This window comes from Genypterus blacodes, unplaced genomic scaffold (assembly GCF_046128005.1).
Source record: "Genypterus blacodes isolate CSIRO-AG114 ecotype Tasmania unplaced genomic scaffold, CSIRO-AGI_Gbla_v1 ptg000067l_1, whole genome shotgun sequence".
Taxonomy (NCBI): Eukaryota; Metazoa; Chordata; class Actinopteri; order Ophidiiformes; family Ophidiidae; genus Genypterus; species Genypterus blacodes.
Window position 1 is genome coordinate 8,153,014 of NW_027466879.1, and position 21,613 is coordinate 8,174,626.

General features: G+C 40.7%; 2 protein-coding genes across 2 annotated transcripts; one reads left to right on the forward strand and one right to left on the reverse strand.

The window, feature by feature from the left end:
• Positions 1-11: 11 nt before the first annotated feature.
• traf6 (TNF receptor-associated factor 6) lies at positions 12-6,279 on the forward strand. The gene is made up of 8 exons (XM_076156118.1): positions 12-83; positions 774-1,099; positions 1,564-1,714; positions 2,920-3,078; positions 3,215-3,286; positions 3,431-3,508; positions 3,789-4,115; positions 4,492-6,279. Exons 2-8 carry the CDS (start codon positions 774-776, stop codon positions 5,095-5,097), a joined length of 1,719 nt encoding a protein of 572 aa, XP_076012233.1. The 5' UTR covers positions 12-83; the 3' UTR covers positions 5,098-6,279.
• An 89-nt stretch (positions 6,280-6,368) lies between these two features.
• On the reverse strand, positions 6,369-21,503 carry trpm5 (transient receptor potential cation channel, subfamily M, member 5). Its single transcript, XM_076156117.1, has 26 exons — positions 21,464-21,503; positions 19,694-19,761; positions 18,941-19,094; positions 18,649-18,829; positions 17,784-17,950; positions 17,479-17,656; positions 17,165-17,229; positions 16,593-16,778; positions 15,839-15,938; positions 15,597-15,715; positions 15,142-15,489; positions 14,401-14,544; positions 12,367-12,490; positions 12,039-12,184; positions 11,130-11,245; positions 10,942-11,043; positions 10,161-10,419; positions 9,320-9,438; positions 9,105-9,237; positions 8,826-9,000; positions 8,087-8,255; positions 7,741-7,919; positions 7,358-7,490; positions 6,887-6,959; positions 6,713-6,803; positions 6,369-6,607 (listed from the first exon to the last, which is right to left on the reverse strand). The coding sequence occupies exons 1-26, from the start codon at positions 21,485-21,487 to the stop codon at positions 6,456-6,458; spliced, it is 3,705 nt and encodes a 1,234-aa protein (XP_076012232.1). The 5' UTR covers positions 21,488-21,503; the 3' UTR covers positions 6,369-6,455.
• Between the last annotated feature and the right edge of the window lie 110 nt (positions 21,504-21,613).

Sequence of the window (21,613 nt, forward strand, 5' to 3'; positions counted from 1 at the left end):
ATACAGTCATTTGTCGGCGATTACGTTTAGCGTACAGGAAATTGTGCACAAAACGAACATTTCAAGGCGTTTTCTGGGCAAAGGTGGGTAAAGAGTTATATTTATATCTACGTTTAGAAACACAGGATTTGAAGGCACTCACTGCCGTTGAGATTGTTGGTACGTGTCCTTTTGGTCAGTTTCGTTCTCAGTAAAGTTTGGATAGAAGTTGTAGTTCCGCATCCAGTGGCATGACCGATCACAACACTGGTTACTTGATGCATGGGGACAACGTTAGCTTCAGATCATCTTTCTCTTAAATACTACGTTATTAGCTATGGCAATTTACATAAGCGAAGATACAGCCGCTTGTTAAAAGGGCTAAAGGTAAAGTATGTCACGCTGTAACTAAATTGAATCTTCCACAATTCTTCTGCTTTTTATGTGTTATTAATAGAGTAACATGTGTGTAATTAGCGTGGCAAGGTCATTTCACACTAAAGTACGATTCATTTGGTCACAACAATTGTTAAAGTTTTTCTAAAAAAAGGGAAGTATTAAAATGTTTTTCTAAAAAAGGATTGTGTATGCCTAAATAACTTTATGAATGAATTTTGATAATGTATCTGTATACAGTATTGTGTATTTATGTGTTGATATATTGCGTTAAATCCACTGTTGTCATGTAAGAAAAATGATTTTGAATCCCAGTTACTGATTTCTATAGGTAAAAGACCTTTTGTTTGCTCGTCTCACTGGGTATTTCCTTGTTTTTGTGCCCTTTTCTCCCGCAGATGGCTTGCTTTGAAAGTAAAAAGGGAAGTTTGGAGAATGACAGTTATGAGGGAGCTGCTGGTCGAGAGCTATCTGGCTGTGCCTTGGCAATGATGGAAAGGGAAAGAGAGTCCCTGCTCAGCCCTTCAGAGAGCCCCGGAACCTTTACAAGCTGTACCCCCAACAGCCTTCAGGCCCCTGAACCCGTCCAGGGATATGACGTCGAGTTTGACCCTCCCCTAGAGAGCAAATATGAGTGCCCTATCTGCCTCATGGCCCTGAGGAATGCTATTCAAACACCCTGTGGTCACCGGTTCTGCAAGAATTGCATAGAGAAGTCCATACGGTATGCCTTTGTGTCATTTTCAGGTTGAATGCTTAACATCAAATCTGGAATATCACGTGTTTTATGGCTTAACGACTGCTTCATGGCACATTCCTGAATAGATAGGACATCTTTGTGCTTTGGTTCAGTATTTTGTACCTTTATTAATCTTTGGTTTCAGTTGTTCAGATTCAGATGTACACATTTGCTTCACATCATAATGCACTGTAGTTCACATTGGATTTATTACTTAATTACTTAATACCTGCTTTTGAATTCAAAGTTAACAATGTAAGAATCTTTCAATTATTAAGATACTGCATTCCACCAGATTCTATTGCTCAATGCATAATCAAGTCATTGACTTTTGATTCCAAAATATACACTCTGTAGAATTTGAATCTGATAAGACATTTTGAATAATACTATTACTACTAATCTATGACTCTGCCTAAAGTATCCTTTCTCCTTCCTCTGAATTACAGCGATGCAGGCCAGAGGTGCCCTGTGGACAACGAGATGTTGTCAGAAGAACAGCTCTTTCCCGATAATTTTGCCAAACGAGAGATTCTGTCGCTAACTGTTCGCTGTCCTAACACCGGCTGTTCTGACAAAATGGAGCTCCGACATTTCGAGGTAACCATTCAAAGTGATCGACTCTTCTGATACGTGCCCCACCTAAACACAGGCAATTCTCTATAATGCTAAGATAAGATGAAAGTTTATTAACCCGAGGGAAGTTACTGTGCAACAGTTACAGTACAGTGCAGAATGAAAAACAAGAAGCAGAAATCACCTAAACTAGTGCAATAAAGAAACGTGCATATAATATCTCAAACAGAAGTTCTAAATGTAATAAAATGTTGAACAGTTCTGGTTGCTGTGATTACCCAAGATATTGCATCTTTAAGTTTAGATATAAGTGTTAATCATATCTCACCTTAGCCTGTTACCATTTATACCTGACCCAGACTGTCATGCTCTGAAGATAAATAGGCATTTCCAACACAACGCTTGAGCCCTCAACAGCTTGTATGTATGCAGTTCTTAGTGAGCCCGTTCATAGGACACCTGTGTGTGTATACGCTGATCTGGACTTGTTTGTGTTGTATTAACAGCTATTTATGGCATTTGCCCTTTTATAAGTCTTACCCTCTAAAACTCTCTAAAAAGGAGACGTGAAATAAAGTGGATTTAAATGAAGAAATGAAAGGTATTCAAGAGGTATTCAAAACATCTTACATTGCCTTGCTGCCTGTCTCACCCTCACTATAATCACCACAGATTGGTCTTTCCGTCTGTTCCACTGTGGCTTCAGACTATTGGGTCTGAATCATCCAACAGCCCATCAGTATGGCTTCAGATTAGTCAAATATGCTCGTGCTGGAGTGCTGACAGCCAATATATCGGAAGACTGTCTGTTAAGCATCTTTGTAGATCGTTAAACTATATTATTATTGTAGTTGTTTGCTGTGCGCATCAAGAAGGAATCGCACATGGGTCAGCATGATCAGACTTTAAACCACACATCTGAGATTCCAAGCACAGTTCACATCAGTACCAGTAACAAAGATTGTGAACTGACAGAATGACAGAGATGATGTTCTAGCCTTGGTAGTATGAAGTGGAAGTGGAGTTGCATGAACCTTCCTCCTTATATTTTTGTAGCTCTGCAGCAACAGCAACTGCAGGCCACTGGTGTGTGGGCAGGCAGAGTTATGTGACCTGGGAACACTGGCCAGGTGTTCCCAGGTCACAATATTGAAAATGTTGTTCACTTATGATGTCCACTATTGCATTCCTAATCAAGATAATTAACCACATTCCTTCCATTTGTCCAGAATCATGTGACACGGTGTCTTTTTGCCACTGTACCATGTCAACAATGCCAACAGTCTGTGAGGAAGAGCCATTTGGACGAGCACGCAGTCATGGAGTGCCAAAGGAGACCTGTGTCATGTCCAGACTGTGTGGCGAGTTTTGTTTATGAGGAGAAAGAGGTGAGCTTTTGTCACTAATATAAATCACTTTATTTATGAAAGAATAATCTAAAGCCAAAAATTGCTTAGCTTAGCTGCACTGTGTATCTGTGCGCATTGTTCTCTTTATTAAACTCTGGTTTGGTTTCTCCCTCAGCTTCACGAGCAGCAGTGTCCTTTTGCAAACGTGAAATGTCAGTACTGTGGGTTGGATCTCATTAGAGACCAGGTAATTGAGTCACATGTTGAGTCACATCATCAAGCTGCATTATATGATAGATTTAATAGTGGCTGAACCCTTTGTGCCCATTGAAAACATCTGATTTGAGTACGTAAATATGAGCAAAGCTGAATTTATGTTTGTGTTTTTCAGATGAAATCTCATTGTGACACTGACTGTACAAAAGCACCCATTGCCTGTACTTTCAGCACCTTTGGATGTCAGGAAAGAGTAAGTGATCGCGTCTGATAATGCATTCAAAATACACAAGGCAATGTTTGTGGTCAAATCAAATCAAGTGAACTTTATTTCTATTGCCCAATATCACATACAATGTCTCAAAGGGCTTTACACACCCATACCATCGAGGTGTGTGTGTGTGTGTGTGTGTGTGTGTGTGTGTGTGTGTGTGTGTGTGTGTGTGTGTTTTGTACTGTATATACACGTATATTGTGTTTATTTATATATTTGTATGATTTTACAAAAGTATGGTTCACGCTCGTCTCTGCAGATGCAGCGTCATAACCTGGCTCAGCACATGCAAGAGTTCACACAGATGCACATGCACTTCATGGCAGAGTTCCTGCGCGGGACCACCCTCGGTGACACCGCATCCACATCTCTCCGGTCGCAAGGACTGCATTCTCTTTCCTTGGAGGATCAAGCAGCTGCAGTGCCAGTGTCGGGCTTTGGTGGACCCAGAGGAGCCGTCAGCTGTGCCGCAAATGCTGTCAACTGTCAGCGTAACGAGGAGGTTCAGATGCTTAGGGAAATGGATGGACGATTGGTAAAGCAGGACCACCAACTTCGTGAGCTCATCATCTTAAAAGAAACCCAGGTAATGGATGTCATGGCGTCTCAGAAGTAGAGTTGTAGTTTTTGTTCTTGACTACATTTAAAGGCTACTTTTTGTATAGTTTCTGACCTCTTAGGATCTCGTTTTGATTATCAGGATTGCTTTATGCTGTACATTTTTAATTGTGCTTTTTCTGTGTAAAAGCTCTGATAATTTCTTATGTGCCAACACATGTCCTTGCTCTCTTCCAACTGTATCAGACAGTACAGAAAATACATTTTCATGTTAGAGCTGAGTCACTAATAGATGGTTGTTAAATTTTTTGGAGAGTCAATTTGTTTGACACTCCACTAGCTTCTGCACATGAAGGTATACCTTTGCACCTAACTCTGAAACATTTCTCCCGTTGATTTGACAGGCAGGCCAGCTTGCAGAGCTCCGACGTAGGGTGTCTGCTCTGGAGGAGACAGTAAAAGAGCTGGAGGCCCACCAGTCCCATGGTGTCTTCATCTGGCGCCTCAAGGGCTTTTCTGCCCACTTGCATAACCAGGAGGCAGGCATGGCAGTGGTGGAGCACAGTCCAGGCTTCTACACTGGCCGTCCAGGTTACAAGCTGTGTCTGCGCTTACACCTGCAGACTCCCAATGCCCCACGCTGCTCCAACTTTATCTCCCTCTTTGTCCACACCATGCAAGGAGCATATGATGGTCAGCTAAGTTGGCCCTTCCAGGGCACTATCCGACTTTCCATCTTAGACCAGGGCCCTGAGGGTCATCACCACATGGAGGTGATGGAGACTAAGCCAGACCTGCAAGCCTTCCAGAAACCCACTATCCAGCGCAACCCCAAGGGCTTTGGCTATGTCACCTTTCTGCACCTGCATCAGCTGGCTACGAGAGCCTACATTAAAGATGACACTCTGCTTGTCCGATGTGAGGTAACGCCACGTTTTGATGCAGTGATTCATCGCGAGGGAGCAGCAATGCAGCCCAGAGGGCCTGAGGCCTCGGTGTTAAGGGACTAAAGTCAAGCCCATATGGGATCGCATACCACTGTCAATATTGCTGAGATGAGTTCTTCTTGAGATTTCCTCATTCCTCGGGTTACATGAGAAGAGGAGGAAAACCGTTGGGAGTAATTAAAAGAAAAAAATTGACAGCACAACTATGCTAATATTTATTCCCTTGCTGGGTCTTTGTCAACATTTTGTGTAATATTGTTTTTAAATTTTAAAATGTACGTACCGATGCCTACATGATACCAATCTCCTATAGTAAATAATAATAATAATAATAATAATAAATGACCGTAATGTAATGTAATGTAATAGTACAAGTTGTTAATCCTTAATCACATCAAGACACCAGTTGAAGACTTGTGATTACATGTTCACTAGTTCTGGTTGTTGGAGACAGCACTGAATGTTTGATCATGTTGCCAAAAATGTAATTCCAAGGAAAAGGAATAGCGAAACGGAAATCGAGAGGCTTTCCCCATTCAGCATTTTATGCCGCACTACTTCTGACTGATCACCACCACACTGACATAAGCAGAAAGGGTCAGAATGCCGTTTGAAAACGGAGAGCGTTCTGGCCCCCAGCTTTCATCACATCGCTGTCTATATTTTATTGACTAGCCTTCTACTATGGAAATCTGTTATGGTACTCGTTGCTCCTGACACGCACACAGCATATTATGGGTTCTTTTTCACAATCTCCTGCCTAATGTGATGAAGGTGTTATTTAGAAAGTAGACATAAAGCCAGCGACAAGGGTCAGTGTCTTTACAATAAATCAGTATGCTGCACGTGAAGCCTTACACGGCAAATATAATAGACAGAATGATAATGTTATATGCTTTGCTTTTATCATTGCATTTTATGACTCGTGTGATGTTATTCGCAATGTTAATACAGCAACTGAAAAATGCATCAAATAGTTGTAAAACAACCTTGAATTGAATTCAACATTTAATGTGTTAACATTTAAATTATACCTTGCCTCATTCAATTAAAGTTTGTCATTAAACATCAAGAGCAAAATCAGGAGTGCCCTTATTGTACAACCTAACATCAGAATCCAGAGCTGTGTTGAAGGAACTGGAACTACAGAAATAAAAAAACAATGTGTCACCGTCACAGAAAGCCATGTAAAATGCTGAGTGTATTGCATATCAATTTAGTAAGTAATAAACTTCAACAAACTGATTTTTTGACATTTTATTGTTCAATTTACAAGTGGTACATTGAACATATTTTACAATTCAAATAAGACGTATTATGCCCCATTTCCCCTGGTTACACCATCATAATAAATCAAAAGTATTCTAAAAAACAACAACATACATAAATTCATGATTGTGTGTGATTGTAGTCAGTATTACTTATTCATCCATGTAAGGAAATTTTTTGTTCGCTCCATATGCTTGCTGCCCTGGTTTAGCTTCTTCTTCTTCTTCTTCTTGTTTCCTTTCCTTCACTGACTGACCTTCAGCGGCTTCCTTGGTGCTGCTTGCTGTGCCACCTGCCAAAGACACTGCCACATAACACGAAGATGAACCAGGAGTAAAATAGTATAATAACAGTGTTTTACATGTTAGACTCTAAACATTTCTATCCTTATTGCCAACCAGTGACTCACTTGGAGATGTTGGAGCATCTCTCCCACATTTTAGTGTGCTCTGAGCAAAGCATTCCGCCATCCAGGACAGCACGTCTCCACAGTATCTAATCTAAAGACAAAAGCAGAGCAGAGGGTTACACAGAATCTTAATTCAAAAACGTGCACTTCTGCAAAAATATTCCACAGGTTTACCTGAGTTTCCATGGCTAAGATTCGCTTCTCCTGGTCCTTGAACCCACCAACAATTTTTAACAAGCTCTGAACCCTGGAAATAAACAAGTCAATGTGAATATTAATATCATGATAAAATGTAACATAGTCTCACAGTAGACAGTGAGTGTGATTATACGGATCCCTACTTGGCACATTTCTGTTTTAGATGGGTGTATTCATTTACAAGAATCAGAATTTTCCTGGATCTGCCTCTGGCATCAATATTAAACAGGCTCTTCACTAGGCCATGCCCAACCCTTCCACCCATTTTTTTGAAAAAGAATTCATAATGTTTTGAATAATTATTATAACGTCCACAAAACAAACAGATGAGATAATCATTGAGTCATTTCTTTCTTTTTAACCCATATGTCTTATCTTCTGATGAGGAAATGAATGAATAAATGACTTCCGTCTCCCTAAGGGGGATATTTGCAAAAAGGAAATTACTTAGAGGAGGTACTCTTGAGTCTCTCCTCACTGCTCTCCCAATGCTGGCGCTCCTTTTTGGCCAAGTAGTTCTCTTTCTGCACCATCTCCCATGTCATCAGCCTCTGGTCCAGCCCAGCTGGCAGTTCCCGCTCTGGTTTTACATACACACACACACACACAGACACACAGACAGACAAAATAAGTCCAGCCACCAATTAACCAACAAGCAACTTCCATGGATAGAGCAGGTGAGAGACAGAGATAAGCTCACTATTTGCATATATTTCTTTCAATTGAAATTAGCTACAGAAGGCACAGGAAACCATTTCAATGTCTCCTTGACATCAATAGTTTCTGAAAGAAAATGCTATTGTTGCATTTGTTCAATGGAATTTCCATACCAAGAATCTCCTGCTTTGGTTCAGGATTTTTGACAAGGCTGAGGAAGAGCTGAGAGAGGTGGCTGATGATGATGAAGGGTGGAGCCAGGGCAGGACGACTGTGGTATTCCACGATCAGGTTGTACCTCTGAAACTTCCAGAAAATGTCTGTGTTGCCTTGTACTACCTGGAATGTATAGCTATAGATTGGAAAAGGGGACAGATTCAATTGCATTCAAAACCAACATTTTTGGATTTATAATGAACAAAAGAAAACTGAATGCTGTCCCTTGTCCCTGAGGTCATTCTAACATGATAATCTAAGAAGGTTAACAAAAATTGACAGTTTGGATTATCATCCCCTGACCTGAACATGGCAATGAGGAGGTTGAGCAGCAGCACATTAGTGACAAGGAGGAAGATAACTAGCAGCAAGATGACCAGCCAGTTGGCATAGAGGTTGGGACATGGTGGCCGGTGGCCCGCGATAATCTCCTCTGAGTCATTGGTACAGTTGATTTCAGGCATGCGGGCTGCTGTACTCCGAATAATGAAAGAGAAAACAAATACATATGAATGTAGGAAACCCAATGCTACATCTTTGTGGAATATTACATGTTCTACACCAAAACAGTTGCGTCATCCTATTCTCTCAATTTCTTGTCATTTTGTTTCACACACACACACGCACACACATCTCTTCATTCAGTCCTTCATTTGATTGTGTCTAAACATTTAAATGCGTGAATGGTGTATTTTGGATGGATTTGATATAATTATCTTAATTGAATGCAATTGGGTTTGATTAATTTCCTCCCAAATGAATCCATTTATTTACCGGGAAGCCATTGGGAACAACGAGTGCAAATACAGAACTAAAGCTTTCTTTTCCCACAAATAAAAATTAAACATACTGACTGTACTGTGCCAATTTCCAATGCGGTTCCAATCAGGTTTAGATCTAATTAAATGATCAGTGTTTATAAAACCAAAACAGGTGTGATGTCGTCTTTTAGTGTCCATAAGAAGCTTGGCATAAGCGCTCGCATGAATTATTAGGTACACCGTCACCCTGCCTGTACATGTTATCATCTCCTTTATCTTACCATCTATTTCCTCCAAGGGGATCTGGCCAAAGATGTGCAGGTAGGGGCGGTACAAGGCTCTGCGAAACACCCAATCGATCCTTGGGTCATTGGGGTGGAGAAGAGCTTGGGTGGCGACGCCATAGGCAATTAGCCACACACTCAGGAAGAAGAGGAAGAAGAAGACATCCTTCATCTGGAAAGAAGAAACAGAGCCATTTTATCTCAACTATAGGCTAAATAAAAAGAGTATTGTGTCATGTTTTGCCCAAACCCAATCTTATAGTGTTTTGTTCTTACCATTCTCTCCACGATGATGATCTTAGGGCCCAGCTGCTTATGGATGGCAAAGATGTGGATCAGCCGGAGAGTGAATACCATGAAGTCTATTGCCAGAACTGTTCGTCCTGCTTCATAGGTGTCATTAACCATCCTGCATGCCAAAGAACAGAAACATTTCATACTCTGTGATTTATTAATTTCTGACGTTTTTGCCCTTAAAGGTGTAATCATACCTGCACGATACCCCAACAACAAAGAGGGAGATGGCAACCATGTCACACTTGTTCCAGTTGTCCTCTACGTAGAGCTTGCACTTCTTCAAGATGCTCATCTCTTCATCCGAAAAGAAGCTCTGTCACATAAGGAAGTAAACTGTGATGAAGATATTTGTGATAGAACTTATAGCAAATAGACACATTGGGACAGTATTGGGCCCATGTGCAAGTCCTGAGTGTCATTCTACACATATATCAAAACTGGTCATGCTGAAATGAAAACAAATATACTTTACAGAAATGACTAGTGTATAGCCACCAGGAAATGGAAACTAGAGATTTACAAATATGAATTCCCTTTTGCTGATTACAACATCTGACAATGAATATATATATATCTAAAGACATTTTCTTTTAGTTCCTTTTCCCATTTGTTGTCACATCATACGAAGATTCACAATTGTGCATTGTGAGAGACATTAGCATTTACTGTGAAATGCCTACCCTTGTTCTACTGATCAGTATGGTTGGTACAGGATCTGCCTGTGGCATTGCCTTCCTTTAAGGAAAGGGATGCACCCCTAAATTCCTTTGAAGGTACAGGAGGCCCTGCTGAGCTTGGTTGCATGCTGGGTGCGCCTGTAGCAATGCTATAGCAGCGGTGCAGACGTGGCTCATCTCAGGCTTTTACGCCCAAAGGTATAAAGACTCATCAGCAACAATTTTATAGTAGAAAAGGCTTATTTGACTGGGGAGGAGCAAAGCCACAACTGGCAGTGCTTTGGAGAGAGGCACCAGACAGACAGACAGACGTACTGACGATAGGATGTTAGGTAGATGATTGTGATTGAGCGGTCACCTGTCGAAGTTCTTCCAGCACTAAGGTGAACACCCAGAAGTATAGCAACATTTCTGGTGGTCCTGGGCCAAGAGGTGGTGGCTGACGGAAGTCCAACAAGAGCACATAGGTGAAAAGGCACAGAAAGGCGAAGTACATGATGACATTCCCGAGAAACACAGTGACGGGAGCACTCCAGAAGCGACGCCAGCGGCGGATTAAGAAACGCCACCACACTGATGCACAGCTCTGGGCTGCTGGTCCTCCAATTTGAGAGTCTCTGAAATACAGTGGACAAGAGGTAATGCATTTTTTTGCATCTGTGCTTTTGTATAAATGTAATTGACATCTAAGTAATTATGTGTTGCCAAGAACATGGGAGGATTAAAAAATGTCCCCACATTGTTTAAAGACAAAATAATATCATGATCTATTACACATTGCAACGGCCTCTGTTCCATGCACATTAAGGCACACTGAAGAAGTGTGCTCAGAACTGCCTTGTGAGCATCTTTTCAACAGGCCAGTCCTTTTCAAAGGAAATAACGGGCTGTTTTCAAAGACACCCAGACATAACATTAGTCATCAGTTTAAATCAATACTCATTTAAGAGTCTTTCAATCTTTGAATGCTGTCCAGACACCTGCTATTATACTTAAGATGTATTCAACTGTTTCTGTTCTTGCTACACCTGAATGACTATAACTATTATTCATCCTAAATCAAGTTATATTATTCAAAGGCAATTTCATTCTTTTGTGGCTTGCCGCAACATGTAAGCCTGAGTTGATTGCAAACTCACAATGGGTCATCATCGTCTGTAAGAAGTAAAGCCTTCTCTGTATCCAGACTGTCCAACTCTGTAAACTGCTCTTTCCCCTTACGATTATCCTGCTCGTCATCACTGAAAAACAAAGGTGAAGAGTTGTTTTAATACCGCATGCCACATACATCACCATGGGAGAGAGGGCGATGGTTCACATGAATCACCTGAACTTTATGAGGTTGGTCCAGATGAGCAGAGGACAGAAGAAAGCCAGAACGAGTTTGGAGATGGCTGTGTCTGTCGTCATGGACCCCCACCAAATCTTTGTAAGGAGTGCTTGCTGGAAAATTGTGTGTTGTATGATGTAGGTCAGCATTCAGTTGGATCCACAAGAGGCTCACATTTATCCAGATCTAAATATATAATGCCACAAGAGGGCACCATAAGCCTCCACACTGCTACCTAATGCCAGTTATCCCAGAAAAATATGTTGACCCCTATTACAAAACCATTTCACATCATGTATGGGAGGTATTGCAGAATTGTTTGGGACAACTTAAATGAACTGCTTGGCAATGAGCTTGTATACCCTTTGTGACACCACAGCTAACTTTGATTGAGCTGTATTCCCTTGGTAAACATATATTTAATTATATTATAATGTATTTGATTATTAACAGCTAACAATGTGAACATGCATGTCAGTCCATAACTGCCACAGTGTGACTGACTTTACACATAATATAACTGTAACTTTTCAAACTGACATTGAATGCCAATTATTTCTCAGTAATTACTCGGCAAGTATGGCAAGGAGGTTTGTTGCGGGGCTATTGAGCTATAGTCACTGTGCACTGAATAGAGTCCACAGAGCAGCAGAAAATGTGACTCACATAAATATGAAATGAGTGGCATTGCCATTGAACATGTTGCCCTTAATCTGACAAATTTTCAAAACATTTATATAATATAATACAGGAGGCAGCATAGTAAACTATCCTATGCTCTATGTCAAAGTACAACACACTGAAACTATTGGGTGCACGTTTAATAAAAGAACAAATAAATATTTCATCAGACATTAAGGACTCATTTAAACTGCATCTGAGTAAGTAAGTGGAAATGTCTGTTACCTGCACTCCATCATGGGCAAAGAAGGCTTTGGCGTCTGCTTCAGATGCCAAGTCAAGGACTGTTGTCTTGCTCCAGCAGCGAGTTCGTCTCACCAGCAAAGCATAGGCCCTGTCTTCACTGTTGGAGTAACACTCTCCAAAGACATCTGCCACGATAACAGTAGGTACACCATGTCAATCACTTGTCTGCATGTGAATAATCCTTAGATGCAAAGATGAGTTTTAATACGATGCCATGGAATTTGAGAGTTCAGTAAAAGAAATACATCTGCTTCTTTGCTTGTCTTCATCACATTGTCACACTGTCATAAAAGGATTTGTCACTTACCAAGGGCAAACTGCTCATATTTTGCTTCTTTCATACTACGCGCTGACTCAGCCTCAATCTCCAGCCGTGCCATCTCTTTCAAGATCTTACAACCAGCCAGTGCTGCAGCAACAGCCTCAGGGCCCTGAATGATCACAAGAAACACAGATTTAAGAAATGGGTAGAAGAAATTACGAATAATTTAAGAGACTCTTACGGCATCATTGGCTTCTCAATAGGGCATACATGTATCATATACATCTAAGTCACTTGAGCATGCAAGAAGTCTTCAAAGGGCTCATCTGTACCTTTTTGCCCGTATACGTATATCGTATAGTCACATATTGCATTTTATACTTGTAGATCAAAAGCAGCAGCTCCTGTTTCTCAACTAACTGAAAATATAAGCCTGTTTGTGAAGTTGGCTCCAGCTCAGAGAGAGAACCATTGATTACTGCACAGGTTTGCCCTTTTGCTGTAAATATTGTGCATTTCATTACTATTGATCATTTTAAAAATAAGATTGAAGGTTTTTGTGATTTTGTTATATGTTTTCCCCACTTTCCATATAACCACTTCATTTCAATGAGTTATGAAAAAAAAGCAACCTGCACAGACTTCAAGCTTGCATGAGACAAGTAATTAATCACAGAGAACATCGTCTTCATTTACTTTTGTCAAAGTTGCAGCATTGTTGCATGGTACTGCACTTGAGCGCACAGATCGCTCTATAAGAAATTGCCACATAACCTTCAAGAAAATAAAAGTAGACATATTGTTCATCATGATCGATTACCTGTTTTAGGAAAGTTTAGGCATCTGCAAAAGGATTTTCACATTGTAGAGAAATAAATGGAAACTAATGGCTGTCTAGAGGGTATGATGGGCTTTGGAAAAATTGTTAACAGTGATGCACAATATGCATTTTGTTAAAATTGGACAATGACTTGAAAAGCCAGGAGGGCGGTTTTTAATTGCTACATCAGCATTTTGAGTTCAAATGATTCTTCATAGTCATTCATCTATGTCAGAAATTATGCATTTATGTAGAAGGAAAGCAATGTCTACTTTACTCTGAACATACAGTATGGATTCAGTTGGTGCTTGATTATATTTATTATACTATTATAACACTTTGCAATTATTTAAATTGTCATTGTCCCATTAATCCTACAGATTTTTGCATTCAGGTCATACTAGGCCATTGGACTTGATTGCAAAAATATGAAAAGGATTAATGTGTAAATGTGTACCTATACTTTATTCTACTTGAGGTTTTGATTAAGGTTTTCAAGTTAATCACACCTCTGTGCTAAAATGGGCATGACATTTTTTTCTTTCACAAGACACTGGATAATGTTATTACCAGGCTCATACACTGTATATGTGCATTAAGTATTTTCCCGTACTGTTTAAGGAAGTGTGAAACGATACCTGTGGTGAGACCTTCTATCCCAGAGACACTTCACACAGTCAAACTATGAATTCGGATATCCTGGCCGGTGTGCCCTCAGGGAAGTACACACTTTGAATAGTACATAATGGTCTACAGTAGAGAGATTGCAATAATTGGTTCCAATAGTTTGGAGAAGGGAAATTAAGAAATGAAAGGTGTCTTAGAGATGAAAACTAAGAAAGGCCCATTATCATTGAATTGTGTCATTTAAACCATTCACAGAACAGCCGCACCATCTGGGGCTATATTTCTCATTACATTCATGAGGATTTTACATACTGCCCACATTACCTCACTGCTCGGTGGCTCTACTGCCCCAGCAAACAGCATGACCTTCATTTGAATAATATTCTTGGAGATAAGATAGCTTTCAAGTTCAACACCAGGTAAATATGCCGCTAACGGTGTTCCTTTATCTAGAGTGACATTTTCCTACGGCAGGACTGACCTGTACCTGCACCTGACCACATCATTCTTGTTCACCCTGAATACAGAATACAAACTAGCCTGCCCTGGTGTAATTTTATTGGTGCTACTTTTACTAGTTGAATCGCATGCCACTGATGGTAGGAGTATGGCAAGAAGACGATAAGACTGACCATGGCCCAAAAGAAATTAGCCATCTGCTGTCGATTCTGAAGGACAGCCCAGAGGAAAAGATCCCTCCAAGGGTGTTCACAGCGCTCCTCTAACTCGTGCAGGTCCTTCTGGCTGTGGAACAGTCGACCCTTAGCTGGCTTCTCCTGGGGAACACAAAGTACACTGCATGTATTACATTTGCATAATGCACAGAGTAGCCACGCACATTATAAAACATTTGCAATTATGTTGCCATACAGCCAATAACAATCATTATATCAAAATCAATTAGGAGCTCGTGTATTTGCCTGGTAGCCTCTCCCATCAGACGGATATCTCAAAAACCCATTTCTACACACAATAGCTTCCATGGAATTTGCTGAAAACACTTTGGGTGAAGAAATAATGTGGACCACAGGCTTTTTGAAAAAATGACAGCTACCCTTTTCGCCATATCTACAGCAAAATGCTAGGAGAAAGAAATAATTTAAGAAATTTAAATAAATGCCGAAAATGTCAAATTGTGCAGACACAATTTAAGTTGAGCAATTTCTTCCTCCAAACAACTGTGGTTGATCTCCATACAATGCAGAATAAATTGTGGTTTTAATTGGATCTGTTCCTCTCCGTTTCATTTTGTTGTATGAGATGTATTATACCTTGAACAGTGCAAAGTAGGACTTCATAGATCAGCTATAGCAGTGCCTATGTAGTAACATATTGTGTTCTATTGTAACTTTGGGGGCGGACGTTTCACTCACGGCAGGAATCTTTTGGTAAAAGCCTTTGCAGGAGTCATGGAGAAAGTCTTTCAACACTTTGGCCACCTCATGGAGGGTGAAGCGAGGTTTCCGGTCCCCCTGCACAGGCGGGTGGTGCCCAGGTGGGCCATGGCTCCTTGTAGCGCCGAGCAAAATCTGCTTTTCTGCATACTTTTTGAGTAGCAGGTTGTAGAGGAGGCTCTTCTCCGACACAGACCAATACAGCTCTTGCAGTCGGCCGTAAGTGAGGAACTCACCCAGGTTCACGCCATTATTCACAAACAGACGCACAAAATCCGGCTTGTCATTGATTAGTGCGTCCATCATCACTTCTTCGAGGTCACATGCCTGCAGAGGTCAAGTGTCACAATGGCTTACATATACAGATTGCGTGCACGTTCTTCTTCACTTCTAATGAAGAAAACTGATTTGTGAATGTATTGTTTTTGTCTCACCCTCCACTCTACATCTCCATTGAAGATCTCACTCTGGGCGATGTCCACCCTGTTCCAAGCCACAGCCAGCTTCAGTTCATCTAGAAAGTCTTGGGCTTCTTGACTTTGGCTTTTACAGGCTAATCACACACACACACACACACACACACACACAGAAAAACACAAATGTACAAGATTTACAATTTGTGAGATACAATTTACACAATGGAAGATGAAGTTACAGTTTCAAAGACAAAGCTTACCCTTAACCAGAGCTTTAAGGATGACTGTGTCCAGGTCTTGACTCTCCTGCTCAGGGTCATGGACAGTGAGGAGGTGTCCATGATCTAGGATCCTTTGAATCTGATTGCAAAAACCAAAACTCAGTTAGTTTTATTCCTGTAGTGTCATCATGCTCCATTTTCAGCACAGTTGCTGAAATAAATTGCACAGTTGCTGAACAGTTGCTGAGGGCTGAATAAATTCATCTTGAACAGAGCAGACAGAAAGATATTCAGCAACATGATTCATGTCTTTGGCCAGTCCACGAGTCCAATATGTGCTTGCTTTTAGCTCTGCTTTGGACAAATATCTGGGTCTTTACCTGTGTAGATTTTCAAAGTTGTTTATTAACAGACAATTTTGGAAGGTAACAATGAGGGCTCTGAGACTCAAATATAAACTCTTTGTGCAGGCAAAAAAAACCCAAATAAAAATGCTGACCTGAAAGCAACTAAAATCTGCACAGAGCATTTCACATTGGATTCAATATGAATTCAACTGATACAATAAATGATGTCTACACTGTGGCATCTTGAAAAAACCCTGTTCCTTTTATTTTTCAAACTGAGCCCAGTGGATCATTAAAAGTCCTTTAATTGGGTCATTCATTCAAATTTTAAAAGATAAGCCTTTCTCACCATCTCTCTTTATTTTTTTTACTGGAGAGCTAACTTTTGTGAGTTTTGTGACGTGTATTTTTTCTGTGTGCCTGTATGTGCTGCACATCCCTCTCACCAGCTTGACCCAGTTACTGATGTCTGTACTGTGGTGGGCACTTGGAAAGGTGTCCAGCAGCAGCTCATGAACACTGTCCGTATCCCAGGAGCCCCTATTCATCAGTGTGACAAGAATGTCAGCCACACCTCCCGAGCCTGCCAGGATCAGCCACGGTGTTGAATTGCCAATGCCTTTGCACATCCTCTGAAAAAGGGGGACACAATGTTCACAAATGAAGATATGTAGATATAAGTGTCAAAATCAGAAGCAACCTCTTGGTTTTCAAAAAGTGCTGTTGCTATTAAGGTTGTATTCGTATGGTGCTTTGCTATATTAATAAATTCAGTATTTAAATTTGGCCATTCCAGCCAAATGACCTTTGTGGAAATGTAACTTCTCCCTCATTGAACTGCTGTCTCCGTAAAACATAGGATAAAATTAGACTCAGAGCCTGATTCTCAATTCTATGCGACTTTTCAAAGCTAGGGTGTATAATGAAAGAGTCATCTCTCTTTCTAAAGGTCTCACCGCGGTCAAGTCTTTGAATCTATAGAGAGTCACCCACAGAGTATAGTACAATTAGAACTGACCTTTAGGATCCTGGGTTCCCCATGGACCAATAGACAGAGAACAGGGATTTCAAAACTGCCTGCACCTGCAAGAGCCACAGAGCAGTTTTGAGAGATCTTTAGTGAGTCCAATTGTGGAGTATTACTGTCAAGCTGAAGTGATATACATGATTATTGTAAAGGTAACTGTTCTTTTCTTGAGATAGTGAGAAAACTATTCCATTATCTCGAGATCTCAAATGATTATCTTCAGAAAATATCTATGTACTTCTTTATTTTATCCTATTTATGTAAGGAATTACAATACGTTTTCCTCTACTGTTTCCAGGGCGTACCTCCATGACCGGTGCGCTGAAGTGAGATGTGCTTGAGCAGCTTGACCCTCATTTCACTCGTTGCTCCTGGTCTATTAGGATCCTCCTCCACTAGCACAAAATGGGAATGGTGGCTGTCCAGGGAATACACTGAGCCGTGAGGCAAATCATGTGACTTGTATATTGCAGGTTCATCCACCTTGAGATCATACAGTACATAAATACAGGTATGCAGAAACACACAGGAGAGCATTTAATTAATGTTTTCTCAGCATGGGCAGAAGTTGCTGGCGAGATGTGTGCGTTGGCTGTGTAAGTAGAGAAACCTTGGCAGTGAGTAGATCTTCTCGGTTGTGTATCATGTTCCAGGGTGCTATACCAATAGCCACTACCCGACATTTAGATGAGGTGCTGGCCAGTGCGTGATCTCGCACGGCCTGGCCCAAGTGTTTGGTGATTCCAAATTGAAATCCGTTGGTCAGAATCCATGCCCCTGGAGAACAAAGAAGCCTTTTACCGATTGTACTCTTTTTGTACTGGGTAGGTGTGTTTATCATGTAGATTTATTTATCCTTTTGTTGTGTGTGTAAGTTGATGAAGAGCAGAACTTTAAATCATGCAAATTATATGACTGCCTCAAAGTGGTATGCCAGCAATTTCCATAGATGTGGAAGATGTCAAAAAGCCTATAGACACAATTCATGGACACAAAGTTTAGCTAGTTAAAAAAATGTCATTTGGCAATGACATTTTACCATGAAACAATTGTATTATTCATGGATTTCATTTCTGTAGTAATTCTCAGGCAGCATGGTGGCATGTGCTTGAGCACCACTCTACAGTAATCACTTCCAGTACACTTAGTGGTGGATCAGAAGTGTGTCCCTAGGCACTGGACCATTCTATTCAGGATGCCAAAAGATGTTATTTTTACTGAAATGTCAAATATCTAAAAAAATGCTCCAACTTACAAAAAACAAGTGACCTTGTTTGGACATAACTCTCCTGAACATCATTCAAAAAGGAAACTCACTTTAAATGGGCATAAACCAAGAACACAATTGCACCTTTAATGTATTTTGGATTGTGGAAAACACATGTTTTAATGATGTAATTACCTAAAAGGATGTTTTACTATTGTAACTATACAAAATAAAAAATGAAATCAAGTTTAGGCCCCTTGGTACAAACCTGTGCTCTGTGCGGCTTTCACAAGTCCTTTCCTTAATGTGTCCCTAAGCCAGGGTTTCATCTGTGCCAGTTCATCTCCACCAACCAGGGCAACCACCAGGTGAGGAGGAGCAAGACCCCACTCCTCTGTCAACATCTGGTAGACCAACACTGGTTCTGTATTGCTGCGAACCCTCACAAACTGGACAAATGCACAGACGTTAATAGATCTTTTAACAAATTTCGTTAAATTAAGTGATTTCTTCAAAGCTTTGCAATGCTGTGTTTGCTGTCTTATGACTTCTTGTCTCACCTTTCCTCTCATCTTTGTAGGGCCAACAAATTCAACATCGCCAGCCCTTCCCACTGCCCAGTGATTTTTCGCCCTCTTCATTCTGCTACCCAGACCTCTCGCTGCATCCAGGGTCTCATCCATTGTAGAGCAGCATGTACAGCCCAGCAGGACACTGACAGTAAAGCACATTGAACAAAAGTGTATCTCGTATCTGCCTTCCACCAGTCTACAGTACAAATCCAGATCTCTCCAATTTATTTCTCACAAATATCCAAGAAACCAGATGTCAAGACTTCCTGGAGCTTTTTGATTGAGAGAGAAGAGTTGCACACCACCATGAAATGAAAATTGCCACCCACCTCTTCAGTTTCCCCTCTCTCTAAATCTATCATGCTACCCGCCTGTCCTAGCCGTAACCACCGGGCATAGATTTGTATAAGTCATCATAAATGATTCTAATCTACTGTATTAAAGCGGCACATTCTGCTGCACTTTCCACAGAAATGAAAGTATTCTATACTGGGGAGAATGTTCTGTTCTGCACCAGTTTTCAATTCAACTAAACATTGGTAATCTGCAGTTAAAGGTTGCTGTGTTGCACAAATATACATCCTCTTGCAAGTTTTGTGTTTATTCTCAGTCAATCACTTGGGTAATCTGATAGCTGCCTGCTACTCTATATGTTGTTCTCTCAATAAAGAATGTTCAACTTATCCTCATACTGGGAAAAGACTTATCTGGTATTTCCGTCATACAAACTCATACACACACCCGTGCTCCTCTGACCACTCCAGTATGTCCCCACATCGCAGGCACCTCGTCTGTGGATGCAGCACGCTCTGTAAACAAATGAACACACCTAAACATATTGTCCATTTGCAGCTAAAAGCCATTAATCACTCAACCGCCATTCTTTTCGACAGGATGGAAGGTGAAGTACTTTTGGTTAACGCAAATTTGCCTGGATTTTCATCCTCGCTTCATATGCAAAGTTGCTTCTTCCAGTATGTTTGGAGGCACATGGCGGCCATCGCTTGATGCTGTCACTCATGAAACCAAGTCAACATGACAATGGCGGAACTTGGTCAATCCCATTTTGGCTGGAATGCTTTAATGAAATCTGTCTGTCGATTGGATTGTTGACAAAAACGCCCAATTAACATAAAGACTTGGGCTGCGAGTAGTTATTGTTATACAGTAGAACTATTTCCGTAAGAAATCAGATTCTTCTCATAGAAATAAACAGCACAATTCCAGAAGGGGAGCTTGTGATGTTTATCCCTTTGCCTGACCAAACATGCCCTGACATTTATCAACATTTCTTATTTGCATGCACAAGTGAGCAGCCTGCAGGACGGTTAAAACAAAGATGTGCTCATAAAAGTGCTCCAGCTTGGCCTACCTCCCTGGATAATTAAAGACAATTTTGAATGAAGAACATAGTTAAAGAGAGCTGTGGTAAAATGGTTAATAAACCAAGTCAGAGGCAATTAACGTGCGACCATCTGCTTTGATGTGAGTGAGCGAGCCTTTGTGGAAGGCTGTATTTGACTACAGGTCTGGGTGTGCGAGGGAAAAGACCATAGGCCATGCAAATAGGGCTGTTTGCATGGAAAGTTGGGGGAGAGGACACCAAGCTGTCTGTGTATGTGTGTGTTTGATATAACCCCACTGCCAAAAGCACTTTAAATCTTACCTGGGTCCGGATTTACCAGCCACTTTATAAAGAATAGAAAAATAAATTAAGTGGAATGTCTGAATCAATTTGTTAACATACCTATGTGATACCCAACCAATACACAGCACTATGTGCTTATCTGTGTAGGTGTTCATAATCTGCTTTTGGGAGATGTGCTCTTGAGAAGAATCCATTCCGCCTTAAAACTGATAATATATTCTTTAAACCCAATTCACAGAAGTAAATATGCTTATCCTTGAAATTGGTATTGGCTTTTGGACTGCAGCAGCTCGCAATAGTCTGAGAATCCAACAGAGTGATATCAATGAATGCACTAATGCAAAAATCTTGTAATACCTCACCATGAAAGTACAAAATAGAAAGAACTCCTACAGAAGGTGAGACTGAAAAACCAAGCAATACCACATCTTGAGCTCCTCATCATAGAGAAAGTATTATCAATATGAATCTACCATGAGGTGAGAGGTTATAAGATCATGCACAGAAAAGTGAGATTTACTTACTTTAATATTTTTCTACATTGATTTATAATAGATACAGAAGAACAGAATACACATAAAATCTCTGAGTTTGAGTTATGATGTCCAAAACAATTCTATTTCACCTACAAGTTAACTTCCTCAAAATCTATATCATCAAATTGTTTCACTGTTGACTTGAGAGCATACAATACATTTGTTTCCGTTCACCTGTCTTGAATTTTCAAGTCGCCTCTGACACAATGTGAACAGAAACATCTCAAATCAATACTTTCTTACCTGAACATACTGTATATCCTCACATACTGATCACACATTTAACTTTATTTAACTTACTGATGGTGCAATAGTGTGGATGCTTACCAGAGGTGTGTCTTTCTCCTGCATGGTTGAAGCGCTGAATGCTCCCCGCTGTGCCAATCCACACTGGAAGTTGTAATTTCATTGGGCTAGAATCTTCTAGGGCATCAGGACATGGTTTTCCCTGCGGCCAGTCACAGGCGGGACCGAGCA